The sequence below is a fragment of the Phocoena phocoena genome, chromosome 2, assembly GCF_963924675.1.
Source record: "Phocoena phocoena chromosome 2, mPhoPho1.1, whole genome shotgun sequence".
In the NCBI taxonomy this organism is placed as follows: Eukaryota; Metazoa; Chordata; class Mammalia; order Artiodactyla; family Phocoenidae; genus Phocoena; species Phocoena phocoena.
In genome coordinates, this window is record NC_089220.1 from 72,900,874 (window position 1) to 72,916,408 (window position 15,535).

Here is a 15,535-nt window from a genome sequence, read left to right on the forward strand (position 1 = left end):
TAGATGATTTTCCTGCTTTTTTCCAAACATGAGTATTTTGTACTTCATATATCTACATGTGTGTTTAATATAGGAAATACCTGCTGAAAATTCTATTTAAATTGACTCTTTACTAGCTATAGAATTAGGAATTTTGATTACCAAGATACAACCTGAAGTCTAGGATGATATAAAGAAATTATGTTTATATTTGTTGGTGTGGTCTGTGGGCTTTTAAAAACAATCCTCCTTTCTCTTCCATTGTCACTTTTCAATATACCTTATTGTTTTCCCCTCATTTTCCTATACATTTAAATTTATTTTCATTGTTTTCAAACAGTGACTGAACACAACGTTATAGCTTTATCTCAAATTGCTCTCTCAGGAAGGTCTTCTCAATCACTTAACGTAAAATATGCCAGCATAATATATTTTTTAAAGCACATATTGAGCGGAACCAATGTGAATGCAACGTCAATGAAGTAAGACTGGTCTCTGCTCTATTCTCAGAGACTGTAGTTCAAAAAGTAGTTGACATTATTTGCAGTGGTTGACAGCCTCTTCTCAGACTGTTTGAATAAATTTGGGTATTAATGTGCTTCCTGCCTATTTAGAGAGAATTACTGTTCTATCTGCCTCAGGAGACTTTTATTTCCAGATTTAACTCAGCACAATATGATGGGCCCCAACTTTTGAGTTAAGCATCCTTCTTTACAAGGCATGCCTTGATTTAATGAGCATGTGTTCAGCTCTCTCTGAGGTGCACACAGCAAGTATACACAGATCTAAGTGTCTCCTGAGAGCTTCAAGACACTTAGCCCCAAGATAAAAGAGGAGACATGCAAAGGAACTGGGTGGGATTGCGCAGTTTTTCCAAAGTTCCTAGAGAGTAGATGTGGTCTTAGGGAGGTAGAGGGATAGACATTCACTGAGCACCTGTAGGCACTTTGTATACATACATCTTCATCTTAACTTCTACAGCAACCACATGAGGTGGAGTTACAGATGAGGAAACTAAAGATCAGAGAATTTAAAACATTCCCTCAAAGTCATTCTGCCAGTTTGTCAAGGTAACAGTGCTTGGCACATAGCATGCACTCAAATGAATAGTTCTGAATACTGAATGAGTCTTTCAGGGAAGCAATTTTCAGCAAGAGCCTCAAAAACGTGTGTGTCCTTTGAACCAGCAGTTTAATCTCGAGGAATTATCAGAGATATGGACAAAGATTGTGTGTGTGCGCATGTAAATGCAAGAAAGTAACTGCAGCCTCATATTAAAAACAAAACTGTCCTAATAATTAGTGATGCTGAACATCTTTTCATGTGTCTTTCGGCCATCTGTATGTCTTCTTTGGAAAAATGCCTATTCAGATCCTCTGCCCATTTTTTAATTTTTGTTTTTTATTGTTATTAAGTTGTATGAGTTCTTTATTTTATTAATCCCTTATCAGATATATGATTTGCAAATACCTTGCTCTATTCAGTAAGTTGTCTTTTTTTTTTTTTGATGCTTTCCTTTAATGTGCAGAAGCTTTTTAGTTTCATGTAATCCCATTTGCTTAATTTTGCTTTTGTTTCCCTTGCCTGAGGAGACATATCCAGAAAGATACTGGTAAGACCAAAGTTAAAGAGCATACTGCCCATGTTCTCTTCTAGGATTTTTATAGTTTCAGGTCTTACATTCAAGTGTTTAGTCCATTTTGAGTTGATTTTTGTGTATGGTATAATATAGTGGTCTAGTTTCATTCTTTTGCATGTGGCTGTCCAGTTTTCCCAGCACCATTTACTGCAGAGACAATCTTTTCTCTGTTGCATGTTCTTCACTCCCTTATTGTAGATTAATTTTTCATGTGTGTGTGGATTTGTTTCTCGGCTCTCGGTTCATTTCCAGTGATCTGTATGTCTGTTTTTCTGCCAATACCATACTGTTTTGATTAAATATAACTTTGCAGTATAATTTTAAGTCAGGGAGTGTGATACCTCCAGCTTTGTTCTTTGTTGTCAGGATTGCTTTGGCCATCTGGGGTCTTTTGTGGTTCCATATAAATTTTAGGATTTTTTTGTTCTAGTTCTGTGGAAAATGTCATTGGGATTGCATTTAACCTGTAAATTTCTTTAGGTAATGGATATTTTTAACAGTGTTAATTCTTCCAGTCCATGAGCATGGAATATCTTTCCATGTCTTTGTGTCTTCAGTTTCTTTCAACAGTGTCTTACAGTTGTCAACGTGTAGATCTTTTACCTCCTTTGTTAAATTTATTCCTAGGTATTCTTTTTGTTGCAATGGTAAATGGAACTGTTTTCTTAATTCTACTGGTTATTAGGGAAATTTAAATTAAAATCACAATGAGATATTACCTCATGCCCATTAGAATGGTTATTTTCAAAAAGGTGTTAGAGAGGGTGTGGAGAAAGGGTAACCCTCAGCACTGTTGTTGGGAATGTAAATTGGTGCAGCCACTATGAAAAACAATATGGAGAGTCCTCAAAAAATTAAGAATAAACTACCATATGATCCAGCTATTCCATTTCTGGGTATTTATCTGAAGAATATGAAAACACTAATTCAAAAAGATATATGCACCCCTGTGTTCACTGCAGCATCGTTTATAAAAAGCCAAGATATGGAAACAACCTAAGAGCCTACTGATGGATGAATGGATAAAGAAGATATGGGGGGTGTGTGTGTGTGTGTGTGTGTGTGTATGTATAGACAATGGAACTCAGCCATTAAGAAATGAAATCTTGCCATTTGTGACAACACGGATGGAACTTGAGGGTATTATGCTAAGTGAAATAAATCAGAAAGAAAAATACAAATACAGTATGATTTCACTCATATGTGGAATATTTTTTAAGTTAAAATCAATTTTTAAGAAAATGAACAAGCCAAACAAGAGGAAAACAGATACATAGATACAAAGAACAGAGTAGTGGTTACCAGAGAGGAAGGGGGTCGGAGGAGGATGAAATAGATAAAAAGGGGGTCAACTGTAATGGTGACAGATGGAAACTAAGCTTTTGGTGGTGAGCACACTGCAGTGTATACAGAAGTTGAAATACAGTGGTGTGCACGGAAGGAAGGAAGGATGGACACTTTTGAACACGCACCCAATAATGAAAAGGGAAATAACTGAATAAATTACAACAGTGTTATGTAGCCATTATAAACAGTATTTTCAAAGAATTTTCCATGGCATGGGAAAGTACCCACAATAGGATACAGTACTAAATATATATAGTATGGCCACAACCATGTTTTAGGAAAACATAGACAGAAAAATTACTAGAATAAAATGTACCATAAATGTAAATGTGGTTATCTCTAAGCAGTTGAATACTACGCGATTTTATTGCCTTTTTATGGTAATATGTATTCTAAATTTTCTATAGTAAATTGTTTTAGCTTGTAATAATGACAAGATGTTTTCTTTTGTATTATGGCGTTAAGAAATGCTTTAGGAACTGCTACACTGAAGTCTTCATTCCTTACAGTTAATGCAGACTGTATTAATCTCAAATACAAGAAAATTCCCATGGAGAGCCAGTATAACAGTGAGTAAGAGAACTGGCTCTGGAGCTGGGCTTCCTGAGTTCAAAACCTAGCTCTGCTCTTCACTTACTGTGGGATCCTTGGTGCACTGCTAACCCTCTCTCTCTCTCCGTTGGTGCTCGCATTGGTAAAAATGGGATCAGTGATGTGCCATCGCATAAGGCTGTTGTGAGGAGCAGATTTTAGTAAGTGCCTAGAACATAGTAAGTGGTCAGGCAACTGCTATTCTTGCATTGGATTTAAAAGCTATTTAACTTCTGTTATTTTTATACCTTGTAGTTGTTTATTTTAAGGCTGGTAACAACAGATTTTTTACCAACTTTCTCTTTGCTTTCACTATAGCAAAAGCATTCCCCTTTTTGCATTTTGTTGTTGACTTAATTCATTGAATTCCTGCAACAATCTCTAGGTGAGATAGCTGGCTTCATTAGACACAGACTAAACCCTTAGTCATTTGGCAAGTTTAGAGTTTGAAGACCTAGTTAGATCACATAACAGCATCAGTCATGTGTCCAACCCTCTGCTAAGCCATGGAGAAATCATTAGAAGGATGATATATTTTTCCTGCCTCTAAGCCAACCAACATTTATTGAGTCTCTCCTATGTGCCAGGAATTGCAAATACAAAAGTGAGAAAGGCCCAGCCCCTGCCTTCAAGGAGCTCACACTAGATACCCAGCAATAACATGCATTATGATAAATGCACCATTTGAAATAGACACAAGATACTGTGTATGTTGGGGGCAACAATGGTTTAGGGTGGGCTAGACATGAGTCTTTCCTAGGAAAGGGGTCTGAAGTGTACTGAAGCACATAGGAGTAAGTGGGAAGGCTAAGATGAGACTCAGAGTTCACACAGAGGTAGCAGTAAGCACAAAGGCATACAGGTAAAAGAAACATGACACATCTGCGAAAATTTAGGTAATTTGGCAAGGCGTGGGATTGGAGATCGCTAGGGAGAGGAAAAATGGATGAGGTTCTAAGATAAGCTGAGAGTGAGGCAGGGCAAAGTTCTCAATTTTTTCTTGGAAGCAGTGAGAAGATGGTAACAAATTTGCCTTTTTAAAAGTGTACTACAGAAACGTGTGGAAGATGAACCAGAAAAGGTGTGGGGCCACCTAACAACAAAAGGCTATTGCTGTATCTCTGAAGGCAAGAGGGACTGGATCCATAGAGAGATCATGAAGCTGGCAAAGAGGGCGGAGAGTAGAGGGCTGGACAGCAGGTGACTTGTAGTCGTATGTGGTAAAAGTGAGGGAGGAATCTGGACTGGGCTCCCAGATTTCTGAATTGAGGAGAAAGCTGGGCAGATAGGGGAGTTATTGACTGAGCAGGGGACCCCAAAGGAAAAGCTGGTGTGATAATGGGGTCAGGTGTAGACATACCGAATTCAAGATGATTTTCGGTGACTCACCTGAGGTTGCCCAGTAAGAAAACGTGGGTCTGGAGCCTCAGCAGCACAACCTAGAAAAAAGCAAAAATTTGGTCATTGAAGCCATGAGCTGAGTAGAATTGTCCTAGGGAGAGTCTGCAGAATGAGAAAGAGAAGAGGGCCAAGGACAGAACCCTGGAATTACAGCATTTGCAAGATATCAGAGAGAATAGAGCAAGCAAGCGGGAGACCCGAATCTAGAGGAGGAAGATTCAGGATTTAGGGAATGGTCAGCAGAGCGAAAGGTGCCCTCAGGGAATATATAATCCAGCTGGGAAGTCATCACATCTATGGGTGAAGAAATGAGGTAGAAGAGTTGCCCATGACTGTACTTGATCAGTCACCCAAGAAGGATACAGACAGTTCTTACAAAGTTGAGAAGAGAATGTAATTGACCTGAACCTTGATAAAGGCGATGGGACTTCACTGAGCCTGAAATACAGGTAGAATTGAAACCAGGGGAGGATATTTCAACTGAGGTGATGAGATTTGTTCAAATCCATCCTCATGGCTGAAAATAACTGAAGGTGGATTTTTTATTGATAGTGGTCAGCAGTGTCATCACTGAATAATGAAGACAGCATTTGGTTCTCTTTTAGTTATAACAACTCTTGGTTAAACAATATCATATAAAACTGGGTGCAGTGTTGATCTGACGTCTGTACAAGATTAAGAAAGTCATGACAGGAAAACAGTATGGCTCACACAAAGCAGATTCATTCTAGAAACACAGATGTGTCTCACTTTGAGGGCACCACGAGGGTCAGTTCCGACGGGGAGAAAACCTATCCTGGTAATATACCCTCTTGATTTTATGATAACTAATTCTAAAATCCCTTTGGTTTAATGCAGCTGTTCCTGGCTGTGGAGTTGCAGGTACCCTGCCCCATCTTTTCTCTAGCCTCTGGCAGCTAAGCTGTGGGCATGTGGAAGGAAGCAGGAAGGGGAGGTTTTCTTGTGCCCTCCCCCAACTCCTCTGCACCTTCAGTCCCTTCACTGTCTTATTCTTTCCCCTTGGCCTGTTCCTTCTTGGGAGCACCTGGCTTGCAATGCAGCTTAGGCAATAACTCTTCATTTACCAAGAGGAATAGGTTTCTTTAGGACAGAAACAGGCATTACCTTGGGAAATAACCTGTCAAAACCTATCTATGCTGGTGTTCTCACAATTCTGTCATAGTAATTGCTTTCCGTGACCAACGCCACACCTGCAGAGAGGAAGGTACAGAATAAGGAAAAGGCATTGGGAAACCAGGTTCCAGTGCTAGCTATGTCACTTCCCTAGTGACATGATCTTGTGGAAGCCCTGAACCTCACCTAGTCTCAGTCTTCTCGGTAGAATTTCTATGAAAATCAAATGAGACAATATTTGTAAAGATGCTTTATGATTGCAAAATGCTATTCAGATATTAAGCAGTGGTGATAGGCTATAATCATAACCATGATATGAAAGCAAATGGGAACCCAGATTTCTCCTCCTAAATCTGTTCTGAAGACCAAGACAGACCTTCCATTCCAACCCTCGCATTCAGCCAGTTTCTCCAGAGCCACATCTCCTCTGTTAACCTGTGCTGACTTATCTCGGCTCCAGTAGTGTTGATGCAGCTCAGTCAGTAAGCTAACTCCATTCTCCTCCCCTTAGTGCAGAGTGGAAGCCCTTGAAATCCACCCCTAAAGAAGAAAAGTGGAAAACAATTTACAAGGTGCTTCCTCTGGGGCAGGCACTTTCATTGCCTGAGATCCTTTTCAGACTGTTCCCACAGAGGAGAAATGAGGAAGCCTTTGCAGCTGAGACCAGCGGAAATTACGTTTCTATTAAAAGCTGTCTGTGGCTAGATGCATCCATCCCAGGTACAAAGCTAAATGATGTAATAAAAACTTATTCAAAGACATACAGCTATTATATAAAATGCCATTTAACTATCTCCCACTCAGCATGAACGAAACGCAGCTATAAATCTCCTTTGGTTGCAGTCTGGCAAGTTTCTAGGTCTCCATGGGTTATGCACCTGCCAGTTCGTCACTGTTGGATTCTCTTTTCCAGTCCTGGTACGTGGGATGTCAGGGATGCATAACCATTTGAAATGTGATGGTTTTCAACTTTCTCAGTATCATCATTCATGAACCTGGGAGTGCCAGGTTCCTTCTAGGACAGGTTTCTGTCACTGTGTTTCACCTGCTGGCTAGAATACAGTGTTGAGGTCCCACATTTCATATACTTGAGATCAGAGGCCAAGAGGACCAACCATCCAGGCCATGGCTCGGGATTCAAGGTTGGGAACTGACATATCTCCTCTGAACTTTGAGACTGATCGATAGCTTCTTACGTGGGGCTGTGCATATAGGGGTGAAGGAGTAAAATGGAAGGGAACAGTTGAAAGGAATACAGAGCATCATATCTGGAGAAGTTCTGTACTCCCAATTTTCCTGTGGTTATCCATCTAAACCCCAGGTCAAGAGGAAATGCTCATATGATCCAGATATGTCTCACTGAACTTGCCTAATTCTATGGACTTGTTAGGGTTCCCATCTACCTTTGCAAGCCAAGTCCTAAATTCAGATGGACCCCGCTCTTCTGAGCCTCACCAAACAGAATGCCGGTAGAACGGAAGTGAGTGCTGTCAGTGATGGGGCTGCGAAAGAAGCCTTCAGCACTTGCCCAGGTCCTACAGTCAGTGGGTATTCTTCCTAAAAGTGAGTCAGTCAGACCAAGTAAGAAGAAAAGTTGACTTGTTTCCTAGACACTCAAGGCCTTTCCAGAGTCTGACCCACCTTGCTTTTTCGGGGTGCTCACCCTGGGCGGGGGTGTCACTGTAGGTCAGCCGAGCCAGCTTCTGATGCTCTTCCTGTCCCGTTTCAGGAAACAGCATCCTCCATTCAGCGGCCGACAGCGTGACCAGCGCAGTGCAGAAGGCGAGCCAGGCCTTGAACGAGCGCGGGGAGCGCTTAGGCCGCGCAGAGGAGAAGACAGAAGACATGAGGAACAGCGCCCAGCAGTTTGCAGAAACTGCACACAAGGTGGGTCCTGCAGCGCGGCTGAGGGCTCAGCTCTGGGTTGTCGGGGAGCTTTGGTGCCCAAAACTTTATTTCAGTATGTTTCCCAGGTGGGAGGCACAAAGTCAAGCCTTTTTTTTTTTTTGGCCCCCGTATACAGTTTCCTTCTGCTACTTAGTAAGTACCAGAGTTGGGAAGATTTCTTCTTGGACCTGTTTCTTTGGTTATCTCGTTTCTGCTGTCTTCATCCCTGTCTCTGACCCCGTATCTTTGGGAAATGTGGACCATCTTTACTTCCTACCCAGAAGTTTAAGGCTCCCATTTCTGGGAACAGGATGGGGGTGGGGGTAGGACAGGTGTAAGAATATCCCTCCTCTGTTAGCCAGTGCTTGAAAGAGGACTGTGGGCTCTTGTGCTTACTTTTCCATGCTGTCCCTTTCTGGTCATGAGCCTCGCATCCTGTGTTCTTATCTCTTTACTATACAAAAAAGCAAATTCTAGTCCCAGGGCACCTCAGGGCTAGTTTCCCCTGTGGAGGGGCCTTGGACCTCCTAAGGCTGACCTGACTAGTGCAGAGCTGCCTGCAAAATTCCCATCTGCCTCTGGGTCCAGAGAATGGTGTTTTCCACATGCCTCAGGTGTACACATGCACTGAAAATGTGCCTTTCAGAAGAGGAAGGGGGAGTTTTTATTGGCAGCCAGCTATCTAAGGCAGTCACAGACCAAAGGAAAGAGAAGCCCTGTTTGTCAGGTGATAAAAGAGGATTTATTACTGTTCTTGTACTTTGGATCAAAGGGCAGCTCCTTTCTGGCTAGTGATTTTGAATTTAGGTTTCCAGAAACAACTTTTGCTGATAACTGTTGGCATGTCAAACTCATGATCTGGCCTTTCAAGATAGGCTTTTCAGGTGACCTTTGGGGAAAAAATTAATGTGCTTCAAAAGAAAACCCCGCTCTTGCTGAGGAACCAAGAATGGACAACCTGAAAAGCAACGGGAAAAATCTCCCCAGCTCAGCCAGGCTGGCCCCTCTCCCGAGACTTAAGGCCAGGCCCGACTGCAGATCCAGATCTGAGTGGATGCATCTAGCCTGCCCTTCCTGCATCCCCTTTGCACAGACCCATCTCGTGTCATCAGTTCCCTATCATGACAGTGTCTTACTGTACTGCTGCCTTAGGGGCCCATTTGGAGTTCAAACCTGGCTGAAAATGCAGGCAGCCCTGCTGGGGGCCAGAGCCTGTCTTGCTGCGGCTGTCACAGAGGGAGCAAGCTCAGAATTGTGGTTCCCCGCATCCCTTCTGCAGCCTTTGTGATATAGAAATAATGATGGAGTGGAGATGTTAGAATTCCCACCCAACTTCATTTATAGCAACAGCAACTGTAGTGATTTAAAAGGGGGATGGGCAGTGGAAGTCTGGGGGAACATTTAAAGTGTTGATTTGGAGAAGAAAAGACTACAGGAATTATTTTTTAATTGTCTTCAAGTCTGCGAAGGGCGATATTGCAGCAATTCTCTTTCGTGTCTTGTTATACAGAATAGAGCACTCAATGGTGCACTGATAACATTCTGCTAAAATAAGAGTTTAGATTAATGATTAGGCCATGAACCAGGTTACCAAGGAAGTCTGTGAAATCATTCTTCCTAATGCGGAGTAGACAATACCTGGAGGTCATCCATGTCACTATCCGCCCCAGAGGAGGTCACACAAACACTGGGTTGGATAACCTAACCAGATGGCCAGAATTCTTGGCCCTGGTCACCCTGTTTCCCTGATACTGTGGCCAAGTTTGCTAGGTAGTTGGGAAGACAGTATGGTATGGTAGTTAACATCTTGTGTTTGATTTAGCAACTCCATGACCTTGGGCAGGGGCTTAATTTCTCTAAGCCCCAGTTTCCTCATCAGTAAAATAGGGCTAACTAACAATAGTACCTTTCTCCTAGGGTGTTGTTGAGAGAATTGAATGCATTCAAACCTATAAATTGGTTAGTACAATACTTGGTGCATATAAACCTCAGTTAATATTAGTTATAATTGTTTCCATAAAGATGGTTTCTGCTGAGCCTGCTCCAGTCCATCACATGACGAGCACTGTAGAGGGTTGGAGAAATGTGACTGAGGATCCCAGCACAGGGGTGGGGAGGGACTGGTGGTAAAGATTTTGTGCCCTCCAAAGGGGGGTGGGAGGGCCTCCTGCTGAATGCTGACACTTTCTAAACACAGAGCAGCCCTTGCAAACAGGACCCGTCAGAACAGAAACTGATTAAGCCACCAAAGGCACAGGGGTCTCTGGCTTTGACCACTGGGAGGACTGGTACCAGCCAGTTACCTATTTCCGTAGAGATGGATGCGGCAGGGGGCAGTCTCCACTTACTTTGGCTTCCTCTCCTGTGGGTGGCGTACGGGTTGGGGAGGAGGGGCTGCTAAGTGTCTCTTACTGTAGTTTGAGGGAGTGGGAGAGAGACACAATAATAACCAGACTTGCAGTTTTCTAAAACTGCCAAGTCTGGGATGTGTGCTTATGAATCACCAGCATGGGCAGGATTCCTCAGGAGGAGGTTGACCTCTTGAGATAAGGTGTGGCTATTTTCCCAGGGACCAGGACTCCCGATTTGTCCCACTAGTGTAGGCTGTCTGTGAAGATGTCATTTCACTGGCCAAGCCCCTACCAGGCCTACTGGTGAGGAGAGAGCTCAGAGATGGAACCCAGGCCTTCCACCACTGCCTCCCCAAACATGGCTCTGTCGACTCATAAAGAGTGGGCTGTGTTTAGACGTCGAGACACAGTGCACTTGTTAGAGCCCTGACAGAGAAAGGCAGCGCTGGGTGACAGTTCCTCTGGGCTCCCTGGTTGAACGAGAGCATGCAACCTCAGCTGGAGAGTAGGGCACACCTTCTGGACTGCAACAGAAGAGGCTATCTCTGGCTTTCTCGATTTTCCCAGGACTCCTACTGTGACCCAGGTGCATTAGTGAGTGGATCACCTTTGTAGGAGCCTGCCATCAAGACATGTGGGCGCTTCACTCCTGCAGAGCCAATGGAAATGTGTCTGCAACCCCTCTCCCCCAGCTGTGTTCAGCCTGGCTTGGGAAGCGTGGTTCCTTCCTGAACTATGAGCTTGGTATGGTCTCAGACCTTAGGGAAGTCCAGCTCAGCCACAGAGCAGGCCTGGCCTGCTTCAGAAAGTGCAACAGTGCAGTGCTTTGCCACCTGCCTTGGCTGGTGAGTCAGCAGGCGAGAGGGATACCCACACCTAGGCATCCTCAGATGCTGTTTATTTCCCACCAAGAAGAACAGTGACCTGCCCTGTTCTGCACACAAGCGCACATTTGTAGGGGAGGGAGTGGTGAGTGGCATATCCCTCACTGGCAGGGAATGGCTGCCTCTGTCCCTACCACGGTCATCTACTCCCTGTGGGTCTGAGCTAGAAGGGACCTCAAGAGTCCAGGCCTCTTAAAAAAAATACCCCCTGTATGAGTAACAACTTCTTCTATCATTGTTGTTTTTTCTATTATTGTTGTTATTATAATTTAGATGGAGTCATTTACACAGCTTTGGAAGAGAAAGCTTTCCATGAAACATTAAGAAAACAAAAATATAGCAAAAGGAAGTTTTTAACTTCTCTTCTGTAGGAACTCTGACATCTACATTAATCCATAAGCATTTGAGTTGGAGATGATATTTATAGACATGAGGAAACCGAGGTACGGAGCAATTGTGACTTAGAGCTCAAGGTCATACAGCAGATTTGTAGCAGGGAAGCAACAGTATCGTGCCTTCCATATTCTAAAGCTTCTAACTCCCAGGAAGTTAAAGAAAAAAACAAACAAAACGAGGTAGCGTGGAAATGATGCGCCTGTATGCAAAAATACCTCAAATGGCAAAATGTCCAATCCAGCTGTACTTCTGCAAAGCAGAACTGGCACAGCCCCGCCCGGCTGGGGCTCCCCTTAGCGCCAGTCCCAGCTGCACTGGAGAGGTAAACCAGGGTCTGGCGTGAGAAGCAACACGATTGCTTCTGAGGATTAATGACTGTGGGTAAATTGGCAAAGCCCATCAGCTGAAGGTTAACAGCTGAGTGAGTAACAGGACAGCAGCACTGATCAAATATTTATGGTTGGTATTCATTATGCACGACACTTACCAGCTCTGTGTTGATTTGAATGGTCCACATTGCTAAATAATGTATTAAAAGTAGACACAGAGCCAGAAGTGGAGGCCATACAGTGGAGGGGCTCAGAGTGTGGCCAGGGAGCGGGACGGATCTGAGAGCGAGCCCTGGCTCTGCCATTTCCACCCACCATGTTTCCTGGACTGTAAACTCTTCGAGTTCAGGAGTTAACCTTCTTGGCAAAAACCCACAGCACTGAGCACAGCAGCCTGGACACACTCAGGGCTTCACAAACACCATCTGACACCCGCAGCACTGAGCACAGCAGCCTGGACACACTCAGGGCTTCACAAACACCATCTGACAGTTGACTGGCTGGTGGCATCAGCACTGCAAAAGGTCCTTGGGGATATTCGCTTAGGCTGGCTTCACCAGGTACAGGCACCTGGAGCCCCTCCAGCTGACGCTGCCCAAGTAGAGATTAACTTAGCGACGTGACTACCCCCAGTAACTCCAGCCCCAGTCTCAGGGATTAATCCCTAATACCAGACTCTAGACACATGAGGGATCACAATTCAGCCTCAAACCTGCCTTCTGCTTCACGTCAGTATATGGGCTCCTTGGAAGGGATCCGGCTAAGGAAAGCAATGTCAGATTAATTTTATGTTTTGTACCTGCATACATTTCCTTAAATATATTATCATGGGCTCCAGCTGGGCTTGGGAAGCTATTGAATGATACAGTGGTATTTGGTGTTCCCATTTATAAAGATCTAACATTTCAGTAAACCACATTTTTCAAATACCAGTGGGATCAGTAAGTCAAGGTCTGAATTTGGTCTACTGTTCAGTCCTGGTTGGTAAAACAGTCTAATTGTCAAGTGCTTTGGACCTGGTTGAATGTCCAGGATATCACGTGGATTATTGCAGCTTGTTTGTTTCTCTACAGTTGGCGATTTTTAATACTTTACGAGATGTCAGTAAATACATTTGGAGAGTGTTGGTCTTCCTGGATAACTAGTAACCTGGGAGCCCAGAGGCCTTTGTTTCTAGGGTAGGTCACTCATTCTGCCTCTACTGTGGCTCTTCCATTTGCTCCTTCAGTGGCATGAAGGAACATCACGTAGCACGCTCCCTGACCTGGACACATACCCCAACGACAACACTGGCAGGACGAGTCAGTGGACTGTTTAGGGACACGCTGCACATTTACTAAGCGCCGCTGTGCACTGTAGGTGATCTGCCACAGCAAGAAGGATCTTGGTGTCGCTTCTCATCGCGGATGTGGGGAAGGAGCAGCAAAGGAACTCTCCCCACTGCTGCTAACATCTTACTTGTGTCCCTTTCTCTCCTTAGCTTGCCATGAAGCACAAATGTTGAGAAACTGCCTCTCCTGGTGACCTCTTAAGAGAAAATGAAGTTTGTTCAGCAGTTTTTACAAGAATTCTGGACCTCCGCTTGCTTCTTTTTTTCCCAAAATGTGGACATTTAGGTTATTTTTCCTTTTCAGATGTTAATATGAGAGAAAAGGTGTTGTGTTTATACATTTCCCTAATAATCTTGCTAAGAAATGCTGCAAGCATCAGCTTTATTTTTTTCCCACCGTGTGTATGCGTGTGTCTGTATGTGTTTTCTCTTTAAGGCTTTTTTTTTTTTTTGATAGTTTGAATATGAAATTCGGACCAAATGATATATTGAGCTAGGTCTAAACTGTATTTTTTTCCTGATATTAAGCAGGGAGACATTTTAATGTGGTGACATCAGATGTTATTGTTCCTGGTTGGAAATAAAAGTCAAGCAGTGATTGGCTTCACTCAGTCTCTTAGGTACTCTTAATTTGAAGGTTAAGATTCTAAATCCTGAGACACAAATCTGTATTAGAAAAAACAATTGGATTTATCAGGGGAAACAGCAGTCTTAGATTTTGCTTTTTGTGTAGTAACTTTTTGCATGAGCCATCACCAGCATTCACAAAAACAAATCAGAATCACAGATAGAAATCTACTTTCTGAGCTACAGTTTAAATTCTTCCATTACTTGTTTCCAGGCTGATTATTTAGAATTACCGTATAAAGGATAAAATTTTGAGATGAAAGACCTAAGGAAAAGCCCATTTAAAAACCTCTGTGCATTCATGAATGTTTCTTCGTCACTGTCCCAAATTACGGTAGCTGGTCTTGAAAAGAGCTTGGATTTTTATCAAGAATTGATTTGTCCAGATAAAGGTCTGTGTAAAGGATAATGTGAAAAGATACTACATTTAAAATCTTTTTTCTCTTTTTACAAGTCATGCCTGTTTAGAGACGCCTTCATGATGTCCTTGGGAAATGGCCTTCGGTTCTTGCTATCTGATTTTTGGAGGTTTTGATGTTGTTATTGCTATTAATCTAATTTAAAGTGTGGGTTTCTTGACAAATTGCATTTCATGGCAACTGCAACTTGCCTGGTCTGACATAAAACAGCACAGTCATGAAGCCTTTACATTGCAGTCAGACTGAATGAGGTTGGTTCATACAGCTCCTGATTTTGTATCACTCAACACAGGCCTGGATTTTCAGTCTGGGAGTTTAGTTTCTTAGAAGGTTAAAATGCTAAATATAAAAGCTGTGCTTTGTCTTCCTGAAACAAGGAGGCAAGCTGTACATCCCAGATACATGCTCAGCCTCCCGCTGCGATGCGTTGATTTTTTTAAGCTGCCTGGATCTTCAGGACCCCTTTCTATTCCTTCCTACCCATTGAGGCCACGTGTATTGCAGGCTCTTACATAGCAGCATGTGATGACTTCGGGATTATTTATGCTGATCTAAATAGCTTAAGTTCTCCTGATAAAAGCATTCCCAGGGAGATAGAAAATTGGGCTATTGTGGGAAAAAATGATCTTAGTCACTATGTGTCAAAAGGGAGATGGGATTTGCCAGAGACAAATTTCTGAATCCTCTTAGGGAGACGATCCAGTTCAAGAAAACTCTCTGTAAAATTTATCGAGTAAACTATATAAATGTACTATAATATTTTGTACTTTTCTTTTGGTGTCTTAAAAGTTTAACGAAGCAAGGAACTTGCTATCTGGTGAGTACCATTAGAAGCATTTACAATTTCTAAGAAAAGCTGAAAATATCACGCCAAATAGGTTTTCTTTGCAGGCCTCAGTATAGAAAATGCACGTACGCACGCACACACACAGATATATTCATCTTCCCAAATGGAATTCTAGCTTCAGATAGATAGCTGGTATAAATAATTGAAATGGTAAGTCTAAAACGCCCTGACAATCAGCCAAACTCAATTTGTCGCCAAGTATCTAACATCAGTGTTTGTGAAGCTGCTTCTAAAGTAGCAGAGGGTGAGGTCATAAGCATACTGTGAAATTTGAGATTTTTTCCTCTCCGGTAGACTTGCGATAGTTACTCTTCATAAATATAAGTACTCCACATCTTGCCCTCTTTCCTCACTCTCTGCTTATCCTTTTAGAC

General features: G+C 42.9%; 1 protein-coding gene across 4 annotated transcripts in view; it reads left to right on the plus strand.

Moving 5' to 3' along the window:
* The window catches only part of STXBP6 (syntaxin binding protein 6), a 264,914-nt gene extending 251,039 nt beyond the window's left edge, over positions 1-13,875 (plus strand). The window contains exons 5-6 of one of the 4 annotated variants that reach the window (XM_065871997.1): positions 7,821-7,978; positions 13,419-13,875. In XM_065871997.1, the coding sequence (XP_065728069.1) occupies positions 7,821-7,978; positions 13,419-13,442 (182 nt within the window). In that variant the 3' untranslated portion in view covers positions 13,443-13,875. The remainder of the gene's footprint in view (positions 1-7,820; positions 7,979-13,418) is intronic. The other 3 variants (XM_065871996.1, XM_065871998.1, XM_065871999.1) reach the window with 3 other exon arrangements.
* The last annotated feature ends 1,660 nt before the right edge of the window (positions 13,876-15,535 follow it).